We start from the raw sequence: 18,814 nt of genomic DNA on the forward strand, positions 1-18,814 counted from the left end.
ATTGCCTTAGATGAGTTTTGACACTGATGGAAATTGGACCAGCCAGAAAAATGAGAACACTACAATCAGTAGGACCAGAACTGGATGCTCACTCCTGCCACCTACTGGCGGGAAACCTTGTTGCAGCTGCTTTCGCCAAGGATCTTCCTTCTTGTCTTGAGTTCTGTGGGGATCATGCAATCCTTTTCCCATTTAACATCAGTCCTAAGTAAGCTAGCAGTAAGTAAGGTAGAAAGGAGCTAAACTCTTGCTTAGCACTCAGTAGGTAAGAAATATAATACAAAATGGATGGCATCATTTTGATCTCCTGTTTAACTAAGGATGGAGATTGCTTGCCTATGGATTCATCCATCTTATACTTACTGTGTCGGTAGCAGGCTCCAAAAGCCAGGGTAAACTCAGAGCCTTAGTGGAAGAGTCGGGTAGGTGAACAGGAATACAATAATAGAAACAGGGGTTTTGCTCACAAATGATTCATCTGCACTCAGATAATGTGTTGGTTAGCTTGTTGGGGGAAGAGATCAAAGCTACTATTTAATGCCATTAAAACAATCATTATTTCTTTCACATACGCTAACCCAGGCAGAAAGGGAAGAGCTTTGGAGTGCACAGCAAATAAAACCCCATGAAAGAGAATAAGGCATCCACATGATTTTGATTGCGACTGTAAATTAGCCTAGGAGAGCACCCAAACTGGAAAAAAAAATATGGCCTTATTTAAAGTAGATGCTTCATCAGCTCATCCTTCCTGACAATTCTTTTCCAACCTGGTAATTTTTTTCAGTCTCCCTGGTCCTATTATTAGCTTCTATTTTATAACTGCTGCAGAAGGCTTTTCCTACAGCAATGGAGCTACCCACTGACATACAAGCCCTGCTCTCTTGAGCCTGGGAGCCGAGAACTCACAGTGCTTAATTGAATTTCTGCCCTTCAGGAACACAGGACCATTGAGATCAACCTGCTGTCAGTGGCTCCATGGAGGCCGGACTCAGGGCACGCTGGCCTCTGGCATCCTCTTTGTCTCTCTGCATGCCCATTGCCAAACAATCCTCTACCCCCCAAAGCCTGGGGTTTGCTTGTTTCATGCAATCTGCAACTGAAATAATATCCTTTCTTTGATGGTAGCTATAACTGCATTTGTACATTTGTTGCTATGAGAAGATACTCTTTGAGGAAATATAATGCCACTCTGTCTTTGGAACTCTCACAGACAACTTTGTCTGGTTGATGTTGTGATATATGTGTTGCTAAAAATGGTGCCTGATCCACAATAGAGCAAACTCTTCACAGAGATTTTGCTTTTTTTTTTTTTTTTTTTTTTTTTGACTCTGTGCGATTCCTGCAAGCAGAGCTGCTGGAGAAAAGAATGGCTTTTCAGTTGGGAGAATACAGAACATTTTTAGGTGGAAATGCCAGCAAGTATTTTGAAAGTGACATAATTTAAAAGTCGCCAATGTTCAAGGTATCTTTGACCAAATCTAGAGGTGTGGCACAAATGGTAGAGCACCAGCTGAGCAAGAAAACCAAACAAGGGCACAGTGTACATTTGTGCAAGGACTTATGGATTACAAAATAAATAAATAAAAAGCACAAGAAAAAAATTAGAGTTGAAAATCGTTTCTCATACCTGATATATTCAAACATTAATTTGGGGTTGTAACTATGTAATGATTTTGGCAAATATCTAGCATATGCAGATGACAGCCCTATGATAAATTTGGATTAAGAAAAAGAATCTTAATTTCATAATTAAATCAATGTGGCACTCTTTTTGAAAAAAAAAAACAACCCTGAATATTCTATATATCCACATCATAAAAGTTGAGGGTATGAGAGACTAGAATGAAAAATGTCAACTTCTGATACATCTTTGTGCGCCAACCCGATAGGAGAGAAAAAATAATCTAAGAAGTGACCAAATTCATCAAGAATCCATGATATGAAATGGCTTACTTGGAATCCTATCAAAAATAATTTTGAACATTCCTCTCCCTCCTCACTGCAATTGTAGGGAACTGTCTCCAGTAACAGCCCAACAATCCATGTCCTTGTTGGCAAGTGAGAGTGGCTTTAAAATGAGGAATGGAGTCAGGCTCCAGTGGCTCATGCTTGTAATCATCAGGAGGACTGAGGAGGCTGAAATCTGAGGATCACAGTTCAAAGCCAGCCTGGGTCAAAAAAGTCCATAATGCTTTTTGTTTTTTCTTGTCCTTCCTATTTTCTTTTTTTTTAAATTTTATTTTATTGCAAAGATGCTGTACAGAGGGGTTACAGTTACATGAGTAAGGTTATAAGCTTTGTTACCTCCCTCCTTTGTTTTTCTCCTACTATCCCTTCACTCCCCTACTCCTCCTCTCCACCCAAAATTTCCAACATAGTATCTTGTGAGTATCATTGTTGCAATGGGTCATCTGTATACTTGTTTCAGTGTTTTGTTATTCCCCTTCCCCTCCCCAAATTAGATAAATGTATATACAAGATACAGAGTACCAAAATCAAATACAGTGACAATATACCATAGGGCAAGAACATACAAAAGAAACAAAACAACATTAAAAACAAAACAACAAAGAAAAACCTCTTGTGTGTTCAACTGCTCTGGAAAGCAGTGTGGAGGTTCCTCAAAAGACTCCACATAGAACTCCTTTATGACCCAGCAAGCCCACTTCTGGATATTTACCCCAAGGATCACAAACAAGACCATACTAAAGCTACCATCACAACTATGTTCATTGCAGCATTATTCACCATAGCTAAGATATGGAACCAACCCAGATGCCCTTCAGTAGATGAATGGATCCGTGATACTGTTATCTCCAATTAACCACCAGAAAATTGGAAATGGCCCTGTGGTTCAATGGTAGAATACTTGCTTTGACATACAGAGTACAGGGACAGTGCACAGGCCCAGAGTTCAAGCCCCATGACAGACCAAAAACAAAAAAAAAGGAGGAATGGATAGATGCTTCTTTTCCCAAATACAAGTTCATATACTACAACCCCTTTGAAGCCCTCCCTTGCTTTATATTTGGAAACTTATATCTGTATCACAAGCACCTGTTAAATCAAATGGAACTAGAAAATATCCATCTTGAGCTCTCCTTTATGAGTTTTCCTGAGAACATTTATCACTGTATTCCTACCAAATTTTTACTGGACCTGGATATTGGATATGTTTAATAAGCATATTGCTAAGTAATGGGAAGTCCGTATGAAACCATCACTGATCTCTGGGTGTACACAAAGAGTAAGACTAATGTTACCTCCAGTGGTACTCACAGGGGATACAGACACACATGCACTCATTCTCCTCTGCATGTAGCTGTGCATACACCTACGACATTATAGATAGACGGTACTCTGTGTGTGCTCATTACATATCATCTATACTTTGGACAGATGGAAAATATTGCTGTGGATGCCTATTGTATAATGTATTATGTATTTTTTAGATAGATAGATGAAAGAAGGTTCATAGAAGATATTTTCCAAATGTAGTTAATGTTTTCTTTGTTATTGTTTATTCTTTTTATTTGCTCCTTCAATCATCATTTGTTACAGAGTGCAAATACTTTTGACAGAAGTGTTCTTCCATTCTCTCTCAGGGAAGCATCTCCCCGGTGGCCCCAGTGTGGCATTTGCTACCCAGGGGCTGCCATTTTCTTTCCATGGTGATATCTGCCACACATGTCTTCTCAGTACTCTGACCAATAGCAAGTCTTTTACAAGTTAGGACCACTGTTGTCCAATTTGCTGCTAAACTTCAGTAGATAGTACTATGCCCAGCACCTAGTAAATAGAGTACACACACACACACACACACACACACACACACACATCTAGAGATTGGAGTACAAGTATATGCATAGGGTTTATTTTGATTCAAGGAGACAATTGTAGAAATAATTTCATCATATTCATAAGACTATGAGAGTAATCATAATCATGAAATAATAAAAATTCCTTTACACATCAGCATCGTGATAAACCTTACCCAGGCTCTGCCTGTCATACTTTTCAGTTCCACTTCCAAGGTGGGTGGAAGGGTAGGAAAGTGGAACTCCCACAGAGCTCTGGTACCACACAGGACTCTGCTATGCCTTCCTTACTCTGCCTTTTTATCCAGACCCTGCCAGTATTTAGGGAATTATCAGATGATTTTTTGCAAAGTGAGGTTAACAATAACAGTGGTTGCACATTTTTGTGAAATTTATATTACGAAAAATGCACATGGCAGATGGCGGTCCTGCTTTTCTATGAATTTCCGTCTCAATCTGAGTTATAATTAGGGCAGCCATATGTCCTACATATAACAAAATATTCTTGGGTTTTGCTTATTTTACAGAAGAAAATATTAAAATTACTCATTCTATCTGAAAAGTTAGGGAGTTATAGATTAAAAATATACATGGTGCCTCAAGTTCGAATATGTGGATGAACTGAAAGAGAGATGAGAGAAAGTGAGTCAGACAGGAATAGACAACGTCTTAAAAGACAGCAAGAGGCTGGGGTGCCAGTAGCTCACACCTGTAATCCCAGCTACTGAGGAGGCTGAGATCTGAGGATCATGATTTGACCTTAGCCAGGGCAGACAAATCAAGGGATTGCTATCATTAATGGGCCAGTAAAACTGGAACTGGAGTCATGGATGAAGTGGTAGAGCACCACTTGTGAGACAGTCATTGAGTTCAAGTCTCACATCAGCACAATAGAGTTGGCCTCAGAGTGGTATTTCCATAAATATATCTAACACACTTTCATAATGTTTTACTTTCAAGCAGTTAGGATGTTAGGATTCTCTGACCGCCAGCATTAAAGGACTATGTAGATCTCATAGAGACGTTAGCCTTTAGACTTTGTAATCACAGTCTACCTATATGGTACACACAACTGATTTTTCTTGGTACATTCACACAAAGACGTTAACTTAGTCACTTGGTCTTCTGTGTGTGTGTGTGTGTGTGTGTGTGTGTGTGTGTGTGTGTGTGTGTGTGTGTGTGTGTGTGTGTGTTGTGCACACGCGCTTGTGCTTATGTAAGTCCTGGGGCTTGAACTCAAGGCCTGGGCACTGCCTTTGAGTTTTATTTTCTGTTGCTGTTCAAGGCTAGGATTATAGACTTGAGCCATTGGAATATGGTTCACATGGTTTATAAAAGTATGAGATCAAATTGAGTTGGAATATATGTATATATATACATACATACATATATGAATGTCTAAAAGCTCCCTAGTACTATGAAAGTTAGACTGAAACAGGATTCCTTGCAGTAGCAGGGAAAGGGGAAGGGATGAACAAACCACAGGAAAGTGTTACAAATTCCATCCCTACCCCAGGAGATCCCACAGAACAGCTGAGCCATCATTAGCCTGTTTTGAGGCTTTATAGGAATATCTGCCCAAGGGACTTACACAGCAGGACCTGTAAGGCCATCAGTGTGTGCATCTATACCGACAGATGATCTGTCACTAAAATCAAGTCTGTAGATTTTGTCTAATTTTTTAAACTATTTATTGGAGCGATCCACATAAGCTGTACTATACTACCTGGACACACAATCGTGCATCTATTCCCGATCCCATTCTATCAGGACTGGGAAACCTCCAGGTAGGAACTGCTCGCCTGTGGACACAGACTCTAGGGAGCTGTGGAGAGGTTGCAGGAAGAACTTACACAGCGGGTGGCAGTGAAATGGCTTCGCTGCTTACACTTTTTTATATGAAGTTCTGAATGAGATGATCCCTCACCTCCCCCAATCTTAAAAACAAAAAATAGCCACCTTCCATTTCTGCCTTGTATCTACGTGTCTACTTTAATCAACACAATGACGCTTGATTTTGAAAAGTGTTCAGGGAACATCATTTGAATATATATATATATATATATATATATATATATATATATATATATATATATCAGTGTCCTTTCGTTCACAGCGGGAGGATCTAAGCGGAACTCTGAGCAAGTCTCCCTCCAGTAGGAAGTTTGCAGGGTCCATCAAGAAGTCCTGGGACAAAACAAATGATTGGTTAAAAAGCTATGCAGATAAATGTACATGTGCATTTATAATGCAGACATCTACCTAGCATCCTCTAAATTCACTGTGCTCTTTCATACTAGGCACTTGTACTTTATTTACACTAGATGTTAAATAGTAAGTCTTCATGAATTAACCAGTTCACTTTTTGGGAGACTTTTGAAGAAACCTAGGGATAAGTATATTCTGGGGTCTCTCCATTGTCACAAGATTTGTGATGATCAATGCGCCTCAATTAATATCAATAAATTAAAGGAGTCTAGCCACAGTTCTAAACACAATAATTCATTCATCTTGGGGATCACATTATTGCATCATCTTGGGGATCACGTTATTGCAATAGTTCATAGATCTATGACACTTCTCAATTTTCAGTCGACAAGCCCTGAAAGCAGCTTCTAGGGTTTGCACACAGGAAGCATCTGTGCCTGGAGGCTTCCCGTCTGTAGCACAGGAATGGGGAGGGTTTGATGTTCAACGTTCCTCCATAAACTCTCATCCTCTGCATTTCACAGCTGATAAGTCATTGCAATGGCAAAAGCCTAGACATGAAGTTCACAAAGAAAAACCACTAGAAATTACATGTACAAAAAATGTGTTCATGGCCAGTGACCAAACCCTGCCTTGGTGAACCCAAACAACACTTTTACTCCTCACGTGTTTGATATTCAATATTGACATATCCAAATATCCAAATGCCTTCTTACTCTTTTCTGCAAGGCCTCTTATGTTATATTAGTTTATGATATTGAGGATTTCAGACTCTATATTTGAAACACTAACACACACAGATAGCCAAACTTTGAGAAGATTATTTTGAAAAAGCCAGAAGAAAATAAAACCAACTTTTGTTATATCAAATGCTATGTTTTCCTTAAGTGAAACAATGATTTTCAATGGCCATATTTTTTCACTGAAATATAATTTCTTTATGCAAAAGAAAAAAATCCCTCAATGGGCTATTTCATTGCTTAACGGAATTGCAAAATCAACATCCATTTTGTGTTAATAATACCATCATTGTAAGTCACATTGATTAAGTAGGAAAAGCAAGCCATAGTTTCCCTCTTACTAATAAAGAGATTCAGTGAGAAAAAAAGAACTTGGGAACATTAATAAACGTTTGAAGAATGAGAGAAATAATAGAACACTGTTAATTTGTCAAGAGTATTAAAATTTTAAGAGCAGAAAGCCTAAACTCTCAGAATATGTACAGAAATTCTCTAGCATGCCCTTTTTCCCACTTCTATGTCTTCCTTTTCTTAAACAGGACTGATGATGTATTTCACAGGATTACTGCACACATGCTTCGACTGGCTTTCAGTGTGAGCCTAACTAAGGAAAGAAGATACATGAGCAATCACATGTAAATACACACTATCAACAGTTATTGTGCCTGGTTTTACAGCAATTGTTACTTCCAAACCTTGCATAGACCTTTTCACATAGACATTAACCTTCCATGTTCAAACCAAGGACTGGAGATGATGGCTGCATCTCTTGAAAAAACACCACACAACCAATACAAAGGTGAACAGAGATCGAAACTCACATCTCCTGCCTTTGATCAACAGCATTTGCTTCCTGTACCACTGATTCCAACTCACTGAAAAGCTATTCATTTTGTTTCTAGGAACTAATTTGTGATCCTCTCCTAAGAATATCCTCCTTTCATCTCACTTTGAGAATGTTCAGTATCATGTCCAAGTACAGCTCAATAGCTGTAGTCATGTGATCATATAAAATGAAGATGATCAAAATGAACTCCAAGAAGTGGAAAAAAGAGTTTTTTATAAAAAAAACAAAATTACTTGTTGTAGCTCATTTTTTCTGTTTTTCCCCCTTTTGTTGTTGTTGATGCTGCTGTTGTTGGTTTTTTCCGTACCTTGTGTCCTGTATGTGAGTTCACCTGATTTGGGGAGGGAAAGGAAAGTACAGAAATGGTGGCGCAAAGGGTGAACTAATTCAGCAGTGATACCCACTAAACGGTATGTTTCAAATGAACTATACAACCTGAGGAGAAGAGCATTGAGAGGGAAAAAAACTGGAAGAAAATAAGAGGAGGTGGCACTGTTCAAAAAGAAACGTACTCAATACCTGACATGTAACTGTAACCCCTCTGTACATCCCCTTCACAATAAAAATAAGAAGATTCGTATTTAATTGAAAGCAAAAAACAAGTTTGTGTCAGTTCATAGGTATACCAACAAACCCAAATCCTAATGACCACTTAAAAAATGCCATTATTTTTGCTTCTGATAGAGATGCCTATCCACTCAGAACATTAATACATGTAAACAATCTTGTATTGTTAAATAAATGTTCTTATACAAATTATCATACACGCTTCTCTGATCTTCTGAAAAACACGTAAATAAGCAGTGCAAGTATACCAGAAGAGGTCCAGTGTAAAGAGATTAAAGAGAGAAACAATGTGTTTAACGTTACACACATGGCGTTGTTTGCTTGTTTGATATCTGAGTTAATAGGACTTTCTTGGCAAACTAGACCCATAGAGAAGAACAATCACTGTAACTTGCCTCCTTTCTTCCTGTTACCAATAAAGCTACTGCAACCGACACAAATTATGCATGGGCTGTGGTCATCATGCTCATGAACACATGCTAGAGGAACATGAATGGAATGTTCTTCTAAGGCTCCTCCCTGAGTTATCAGCATCTACCGCTGATACTGGATGCATAGACACATCAGCCCTATTCCCTCCTGTTGATGGAGTTCAGGGATGTGTGCCAAAATCCCATTTTCATTCTGACTGGCTCCAACGACAAGGAATCATTATCTGCGGCTCTCAGAGCACTTACTGGAGAACCATTTCACAAAGAGGATCCTTGCTGGGTAGAAGAGCTAATGCACCTCCAAAGTGACAGAGCAAAGCAGTCACTGGGATAGACCTATCATTTTATATATTACAGCATTGCGCTGTTCCCAAGCAATTCCCTTAAAAAATGGAAGCTTTGATTTCACAGGGTACTCAGGGCGAACTAGACACAGTAAGGAGAAGTTACTCCTTGTCAGGGTCCCCTCCTCTCTTCAATTGCTCCTCGATGCTCTAACTCCTAACTGGATTCACTCTGATTGCTTCCTAACTCCCTTAACCCTTTCACTAAACCATCCCCTTGGGCAATGGTGGCAATTGGGTTGCTTTGTTCTTCCCGCTGTTAGTTCCATATTTCCTGTGATTCAAGATTCTTCAAGTGAATCTCTTGATAGATTTCCAAAATGAACAGTATAGGTGAAACTCGGCTCAAATGCCATCATTTCCCAAGTTCTGAAAAGCATTTCTTTCCCCAGAAAGGCTGGTGAAAGACTTAATGGGCTTCAGTTCAAAAGAGACATGTTCCTTTCCATACAACACATTTGGCCCATTGAAATGTCTGCCATTCTTTTCAGTTATATTGGCTGCATCTTTAGTACCAGTGAAATATAATAAAGATAGTCCCATTGCTTAAGTCCATAACGTTTTTAGAAATGGTATGGAAATGAACAGTTCCTAGGGTATCTAGATTTCATTCACAAGACTTTGATTCACATTTATAGTAATTTTTTACATGCTTCCCTTTCAATAATGCATGTTAGTCACTATTAAATTCATTTTGTTATGTTTCCAAAACGTGACTTCTATGTATAAAGTAAGTATCCCGAATTTTACAAATAAATTGTCAAGATAAAGGAGACACACTGAAATAGACTTGGTATTCTTTAAAAGTGCTTCAGTTCTCCTACCAGCCTAATAATGGTAATTTATAATGACCTTGACTTAATTGAAGCAGAGAGAAGATTTATCTTTCTTAATGTAAAGACTAAAACAGGAGTCAAGTAGTGGAGCCACGTGTTAAACAAACGATAGATACGCATGATGTAAAGATCTTAAAACATTCATAAGGGTCAAAGAAGAAAATAGTTACAGATCCTCTTTCTGTACTCTGTTTCAGAATTAGGGCTCTATGGTGTGTGCAGAGTTGCAATTTTATGTCCTTATTTTCATACACAGTGTCACATAATTAGTACTTTCATATCCATCACATATGTGAGAGCTCCACCAATAGTGTAGATACTTGTAATTCACATAAACACTTAAGTTCAGATTGTTATGTGGGATTTTTACCATTACAGATAAACAGGGTGAATATTCCTGGGTATAAATCATTTCTATTTCTCTAGGCTACTTCCTTAGAAATATACTGAGACATTACCTATAGAAAATGCTTACCTTCTTTGGGTAGTATGTGAGGATAGGTACTTTCTACATGCTCTCACTAAGCTAAGTACTCAGAAATTTTTTTGTTTGGTAGGTCTGAGTTTTTGCTTATTGTTGTCATTGCTTGATTGTTTTGCCAATACTTGGCTTCACTGTAGGCTTAACACTTGCATTTGGCTTGTTTAGTCGGGGCTGATGCTCTTCCACTTGAGCCATGCTTCCAGCCTGGCTTTTTGCTGGTTAATTGGATATGGAGTCTCTGTACCTTCCTGTCCAGGCTGACTTTGAACTTCAATCCACAGATCTCAGCTTCCTAAATAGCTAAGATTTACAGGTGTGAGCTACTAAAACTTAACAATCATTAAATGTTAGGTAAAATCTTAATTTCTGAATTTCTTTGTGAGGTTGGGTACATCCCCTGATTATTTATTATGCATATTCCTTTTAAGAGGCAGGCTATATTCCTTCCTTTTGCCCAGGTCTCTGTTGTAATTGTTAGTGTCATTCCTAGCTTTCCATGTTATATCTTCCAAATATGAGTTGTTTTCCATATGTGTTAGACAGGTTATCTTTTATATTTTGTTTCTGACATGTTATTCAGACTATGAATCAATGCCTTATTAGCTATTCAGATGCAAAAACAATGCCTTTGCAATATTCTGCTGATTTTTTTCCCTTTCTTTCCTCTTTATGTTTACAGGTCCTTTCAGATACTGACATAAAACATATGTCATTTTACTAAGTATTTTCCTTGGGCTTGTTTACAAATATATGGATAGATTGATTACAGGAACTTTTGACTGCATTCAGAACAACATTTTGGAGAGAGAGAGGGGGTGGGGAATATACTTGAGATTTGCTTTACTGCCCACCATTTATTGAAAAAGCATTCCCATGTCTGTCTTTCTAGTTACACATCTGTGCTTGTTTTACACCAATATTCAATATACTATATACAATATAATAATACACAATATAGTAGGCTCTTCTACTAGTTAACACATTGGTGACTTTATGACATATTTTCATTCAAGAAAACTAATAAACCGGACACATGTACAAACCTTTAATACTGTATCTCTGATATTCTAAATGGTGTCAAATACTCAAAACATGACCCAGAATTGAACATGTCCAAAACAATGGCCCTGGTAGCATGCTACTCATCTTGAAGTACTTTGTTTCTTTTGGGTATCTTCTAATGAAGAAGTATTTCTCTACTCCAAACACATCACAAAGTGCAAGGCCATCTAATGCCTTAATTCATTTTTGTATGTGTTTATTCAACATTCTCATGGTGATTGGAGGTACTCAATAAATATTTGCTGAATGGGAGAAGGAATGAAACATATTACTTAAATAGAGTGCTAGCAAAATGACTTGTTATTAATAACCACACTGGAATTTTTAGATGTGGCTGGTTCAGGAACAAATGTGGGCCTTTTATTCACAACAAAGCCAGGGAGATGAATAGCAGGCCCGTGTGATGTGTGATTTATTCCTATGTGCTAGTAGGAGATTTATAGGCATCCATTAACCTCCTCGAGTTCCAATTCTGTCTTAGGCTGGTCTTTTGTCATGATTAGCTATGTTGTCACTCCATGTTAAATAACACATTGTCTGAACTGAAATATGCAGGAAATATGAAGACAGAAAGCCAAAATTATCATACATGTACGCTGTTTCAGCTAAACCATAAATATATCTCTCCTTGTATGTATTACAAAAAGTAGATTTCCTTGTGCAAAAATTTACATACTTAGGCAAATACAAAGGATCACTTTTCTGAATCTGAGACCTAGGATTGTGGACTCTATTATTCCTTAAAGATATCTCTGTATTGAAATACTAACTTCCAATGCTTTATTATGTGATCATAATTAAAGATCTTCATGAGATAAAGAACTTTTGGGGGAGGTGTTTTCATGTTGTTTGATAGTGCTGAGGTCTCACATATATCTAAACTAGCACTCTGCCACTGACTGAGCTAGAACCATAGCTAAAATTAAGTGAATAAAAAGTTATTGATAGAATGGCTTGTAATTTAACAAGTGTGATGTCCATATAAGAAGAAATTAGAAAATAGGCCTTTAGAGAGAAGATGGAGGAACACATTGTAAGAAGACATAGTCCATAAGCAAAAAGAGAGGCCTCAGAAGAAGCAAACCCTACAGAAACCTTGGTCAAATTTTGTGAAAAATATTTCTTTGTTAATAATGGTAATTTATAATGACATGGTCTGTCCAACTTGGCTAAAGTAACTCTAGAATTTTAATACAAAGGAATGTGAAATATAAATACATATTTACAAATATAATACAATATATAAATGCAGCAGTTGACCCCAGAAATGGGAAAGAGCCAGGGAGAAGTGACACAGAAATAAATCCAGGGATAGCCATTTCTATTGCATCTGTTAAAGAAACTTTAACAAGTGTCTGCATACCTGAAAGACCTGAGACACATCACACCTTGAAAAGTCACCTCATTCATTTCCCTTAGGGTATTAAAGTGACCCGTATGTTGCCGTACAAGTGTCCTCAGAATTATGATAGCTACATACAAGAGAAGAGTGTGGTAAGGAGCCGTTTCTTTACCCTCTCAATCTCATCCTCAGTTCGCAGAGGATGGGGCAGAGAATCATGTGGGTAGAGTAAATGTAACAGCACGGCACAAGTCACATAAAAGCCTCACATCAAAGTGAGGAAGGCCATGTTCTATTCTGATACAGGACAGGTGGCCACTTTCATAAAGACAATACTCTTTATTATCATTTCCCAGTTCTTCTGGACCCATGTCTCTGTCCATGGTAGCCACACATCTCCCCTGTGGACTGAAAGCTGGCTCTTGAGTGGAGCTGGATTTGCGGTCATGTTGCTTGGACATCTGTGACCATAAGATGCCTTTCTCTGTACCATCTTAATGGAATAACATGGGAATAAAGTTTTATAATAGCAACCGGGAGGGGAAAGATTCATAATTTTCCATGCTTCGTGATTCAGAATAATTAATTTAATAACCATGTCACTTGAGAAGCGTAAATAAAGAGAAACAAGGGGGGTGTGCATATATATGATCACCGGAGCATATGCAATTGCAAGGGAAAACAAATTACCCAGCATAGTGCTTAAAATAAAAGCTTGGTGGGAAATATTTTTTTTTGAATGCTGATTTGATTCTCCTGTTGAGCCATGCAGCTGCAGTGTTTAAGAGTGCACTGCTTCACTATTTATCTGCATTTGCTTTTTAAAAAAATATTATTGAGAAGATCTATGACCTGATGTCTCAGAAAACCAATTAAACACCTTTCTGATCTCTACTGGGCATTTTCTGTTGCTAGTTCTCTCCCTAAACTCAAACAGCTCTGTGAATTCATTTCTGATGCCTTGCTGGAGGGTGCTCCATTGTGCAAGGTATTTTCAAAACTAGTATGGAATTAATAAAAGGAAACAGAATCAAAATGAAATGTTCTGCTGCCTGAACACAGTTAAGTCTGTGGGGTTTGCTTCACACTAAACACTCAGACTCCAGACTTCAGATGAGCAGTTTCCTTCTCTTATCACAGTTCTTAGATCTGCAGGAAAGGCTAATTTCTGAGGAAAAAAAATACAAGCCTAAGTCCATGTCATATATTCATGTTTCTAAAGTGAGTAATTATTTCCCTTAAACTGGCAGACCTAAGAGTAAATCTTCATTGATTTGGTGAGGTAAAACACAGTCCTCATCTAGTTCAGGTTTCCTGATATGCTCACGAAGTATCAGTCTCATGGCTTGCACATTAAGACTCGCTTCTCTGTCCATTAGACATCAAGACTCCATGCACCCACGCATGGAGCTTTCCCAGTGCTTTCACACCTGCCCCACAGTGTCTTACCGACAGTGCTTATGGGATCCCGTCAGAGTCTCGATCACAAAGCACTCTCCATCGTTGAGGCAGTAGGCAAGGTCCTTATCTCGGCAAGGTTTGAAGTGCTCTGATCGCTCCGTGGAATATGTTGTGGTATCTGTCAAGGAGAACAAGAGAGATACTACATTCAACAGGCATTCCAACACCCCTGTCACGGGTCCTAATAGACATGAGAGGCCCTCCATGTCATTGACCGGCAAAACTAGGAATGCCCATGGCGTTCAGTTATTTGCCAATCAAACCTCCAAAGGCACAGACAGGCTCTGCATCCTGGGGTCTAATTAATATCATGTGGAAAATATTCAAAATAAAATAAATTGCAGCTGTACTCAACTTACATATACTGTTGCTCTCTGGTCACTGTCCTTGAAATAACAGGATATAACAACTAGTAGGATGGTATATGCATTTTAGAGATTATAGGTATCCTAGACATGAATTAAGGGTATTATAGCAGGACATTATGCAAATATCAAAGCATGTCATGTGAGAAACAAGGAGGCTAGCAAAAGGTGGTCTGTACACACACACACACACACACACACACACACACACACACATACACACTGTATTTTAACAAATTAGAATCACTCTAGAACAGCTCCAACTGAGCTCACACTAGTTGTAAACCTTCAGTGATCACTCAGATGTCTCAACTCTACTTTCCTTAATTTCAGAGATTTTTATTTTATTTTATTTTTTGTCTGTCCTGGTGCTTGAACCCAGACCCAGGGCCAGTCCCTGAACTTTATTGCTCAAAGCTAGTATTCTACCACTTGAGCCATAGCTCCATTTCTGGCTTTTTGGTGATTAATTGGAAATAAGAGTCTCATAGACTTTCCTGCCTGGGCTGGCTTTAAACCACAATCCTCAGATCTCAGCCTTCTAAGTAGCTAAGATTACAGGCGTGAACCTTTTGCAGCTGACTTAATTTCAGTTTTAGCCAACACGTGTGTATTGCCAACACCCAGGCACCATTCTCTTCCCTTTTTGTTTCCAAATGCAGTTAAACATCTAATTGACTTATACTGTGATTGTTCTATGATGCCCCATGTCAGATTTGGATTTTTTTTTTAAATTACAGCTATAATTGGTTAATAACCAAGTCAAGTATTTGTTCACTTTCTCCTTTTATTATGTAATTAAAATGCAAATGTTCCAGATTCTGAAACACATATTCACATGTGAAGAATGTTTCTGGTAAATATTTAACAGGGCCAAATTATTATCATTTTTTAGCATTCTCGTTAAACATGTATTTTTTTAATCATAATGTCTTACACTTCTAATTAAGCCAGACATCTATGTCTGGTTATCCAAAATATGAAACTAACCATAAATACGAGCTATCTATAAGACACAGACTCGTAGCACATGTGCAGAATTTTCTAGTTTATGCAACTAAAATATAAAAAGCAATTCTCCAACAAAAAGTACACTGAAAAAGTCAAGGATGAATCAATTATTCAGTAGGTAAACTATTTTAATTTTTTTCAGAGATCTAGATTAGTCATGATGTTCCACAGAATGTCATTTTTGTTTAGCTTTTTGTTTTTGTTAGTTTGTTTGTTTTTGTTTTGTGCCAGTCCTAGTGCTTAAACTCATGTATGGGTGAAATCCCTGAGCTTTTTGGCTCAAGGCTGGTGCTCTACCATTTAAGCTAGAGCTCTACTTCCAGCTTTATGGCTGTTAATTGGTGATAAGAGTCTCATGGACTTTCCTGACTGAGCTGGCTTCAAACCTTGATCCTCCTGCATCAGCCTCCCCACAGTGCCTCTTGTTGGACACATGATGCACTGAACGCTGAAATGGTTCACACTCAAGTTTACCAGTCCTTTATTCTGTGACTGCCTTGAGGCCTAATCATAATTAGTCCACAAGAAAAACACTGTTGATAAATCCAGCCTTATCTAACGTTATCTGCCATTTAAATATTATGATAGGGAAACAGGATCATTGAACACCACATTACAATCTCACCAATAGTTGATATTTCTTTTATAAAAGAAGGTAACATTTTACATTAATTTTACTATGTATTTTAGTATTTATGAATATTTAAAACACAAGCCAGGTGCTGGTGGCTCCCATCTGTAATTATAATGACCTAGGAGGCTTGAGATCTGAGTATTGTGAATTGTAACCAACCAAGACCGGAAAGTCCATGAGATTCTTATCTTCAATTAAGCACCACAAAGCTAGAAGTAGAGCTGTGGTTCCAGTGGCAGAGAGCCAGCCTTGAGCACAAAAGCTAAAGGACTGTGCAAAGCCCTAGGTTCAACCTTAGTACTGGCACAAGTAAATAAATAACATTTCTTCAAATTCACATAGACTTTCATCCATATATAACTAATTCACTAAGATATTGACAAATAATTGTATGGGTATCCCCTTTTTTGGTGTCACAATGGGAAATTGATATTTCTCCTTTCAATGAGTCAGCCTGTTAATACTTCAGCAAAAATAAACACTCAGCAAAACACATTTCTCCTTTTCCAGGAGATCTTCTACATAGCTGAGATTTGTTATTCAAAGCCACATGTTATAAGTAGCTATAGGAAATTTTTAACATTCAAGAGCTCTGAGCAAAGAATCTCAATATGAAATGCTGCTCCTCTGACTGGTGAAGTATATTAACTCAATAACCAGTTACTTAACTTTTCCTTTAATTTCTCCTTTATCCATGTATTGATATTCACTGATCATTCCTCAAAGAGCTGCTTTTCATTAACATAACCTACAGCATAAAAAGTTAGATCCTTATTTCATAATCAGTGGTTTTTCAACAAGCTACAGACTCCTAGTGCAATACAATAGCAAAGCAATTACAATCAATTAATTTCTATCTGACAATTGATGTCTCCTGTGGCTCTGGCCCTTTTTGATCAACATCCTCCCAACATATTGTCCTTTCAAAGCATAGTACAGAGAATCAGAGAGCTGAGAAAATAATTCTGAAGAAAGTCTTAGGCGAAGCTAAGAGATCAGCTTTAACATAAATTCAGTTTCTGTCTCCACAGCTGAGAAGAATCTAAAAATTAATTTAAAATAGGTAAGTCTAAATTTCAAAATGTCTAGACTGGTTTCAAAGACAACCTCATTATTAGTATTGTACAGGACTTAGTAATCAGTGACCAAATGTCAGATTTTTATCATCCTGTAAGCAAATGACAAGAATCAGGAAGTGTAAAATCTCAGCATATAGCTAAACATTTGGCTAGATGGTATACAGATAGTACAACTCACCTACAATCACAAAGGTTTGGGGTAAAGTATTATATTCTTCATGGTAAAATCAAAGTCAGTTCTTCATAATCATCACAACAAAGATGTAGACAGAAAGAAATGAATCTCCAGACTGTTGTACTAAAATTAAGACCAATTACCCAAGACTTTTGTGTCACAAATAGTATATTACGTCTAAGTTAGTGTTGGCCAGGCTTTCCATTATTTGCATCAACAATAGCCGAATAAAGACTGGTATGCTTGTATGATAGGATACAATATTTGTTCATCTGCTTATAAGTGTATGTACATAGTTCCTTCTTTTTGTATAAATGTCTTTACTTTTATAAACACAAAATATACTATAAAAATGCATTTAAAAGGATTTAAAACAAGATTAAAAATCTAATATAAGTTGCAATTCTTTGTATTTTTTTTTATGCTCTAAGTTCACACAGCATTTTCGAATATGCCTAGCTGAGCATTTGGTTCTGAAAGGAGGCATGGTACATTTGTATAAAAGAGATGATAGATAAAAGATTGGATCCAAACTATTAAACATATGACCCTAAACGACTTAGGGGTATCTTAGTGATCAGATATAGAATTCTCAATTTATAAATACGTTTCAATAAATCTTTTATCTCTCTTTAGTTGGCATGTAGGAGCTCGTGCCTGGACTAAATATGTCATATTCTTAAAATTTGGGCCTGAGGCCTAATCCTTTAGTTTCTTTAAGGATGGCTTAACATACAGAATACCCAGTAGATGTTTTAGAATGATAATGTCTTTATAAATGAATGTTTTCCTAAATGTCTGTGTTGAAAAGTATGTATACATATGTTCTCATCTTATTGTGAAATATACCCTCTTTTTAAAGAAGTTTGGAAAATTAATTAAGAGGTCAGAACAAGAGAATTACTGTAAAAAACAGTTTATCTAAAATAACAAGAATTTTAGATAACCCAGATGCCCCTCAGTAGATGAATGGATCAAGAAAATGTGGTATATATACACAATGGAATTCTATGCCTCCATCAGAAAGAATGACATTGCCCCATTTGTTAGGAAATGGAAAGACTTGGAAAAAATTATATTAAGTGAAGTAAGGCAGGCCCAAAGGAACATAGGTCCTATGGTTTCCCTTATTTGCAATATCTAGTATAGGTATGAGTCAAGCAGTAAGGGTCAGATAATGTGAACTGAACTAGGCCCTGAGAGGAGACTGGAGCTGGGACAGCTTCTTTACAGATTTTGTTTTTGTTTTAGGGATTATAGAAAAAAAAAAAAAACCTTGGCTCCAACCAGCCCAGTTCTTGAAATGAAAAGAATGCCTCTAGGTCCCCCTCCCCTTAACTTAACCCACCTTCATTGTTTTGTTAAAGACTGACCGATTAAACCGGTAGCCAGTAATCTGGCTTATGCTGG

General features: G+C 37.5%; 1 protein-coding gene across 7 annotated transcripts in view; it reads right to left on the reverse strand.

The window, feature by feature from the left end:
- The window catches only part of Nrg3 (neuregulin 3), a 1,012,378-nt gene that overhangs the window by 559,161 nt on the left and 434,403 nt on the right, over nucleotides 1-18,814 (reverse strand). For all 7 annotated transcript variants that reach the window (XM_042690311.1, XM_042690313.1, XM_042690312.1 and 4 more), the window contains exon 2: nucleotides 14,129-14,258. In XM_042690311.1, the coding sequence (XP_042546245.1) occupies nucleotides 14,129-14,258 (130 nt within the window). The remainder of the gene's footprint in view (nucleotides 1-14,128; nucleotides 14,259-18,814) is intronic.

This window comes from Dipodomys spectabilis, unplaced genomic scaffold (genome assembly GCF_019054845.1).
Source record: "Dipodomys spectabilis isolate Male_0828 unplaced genomic scaffold, ASM1905484v1 ptg000136l, whole genome shotgun sequence".
Taxonomy (NCBI): Eukaryota; Metazoa; Chordata; class Mammalia; order Rodentia; family Heteromyidae; genus Dipodomys; species Dipodomys spectabilis.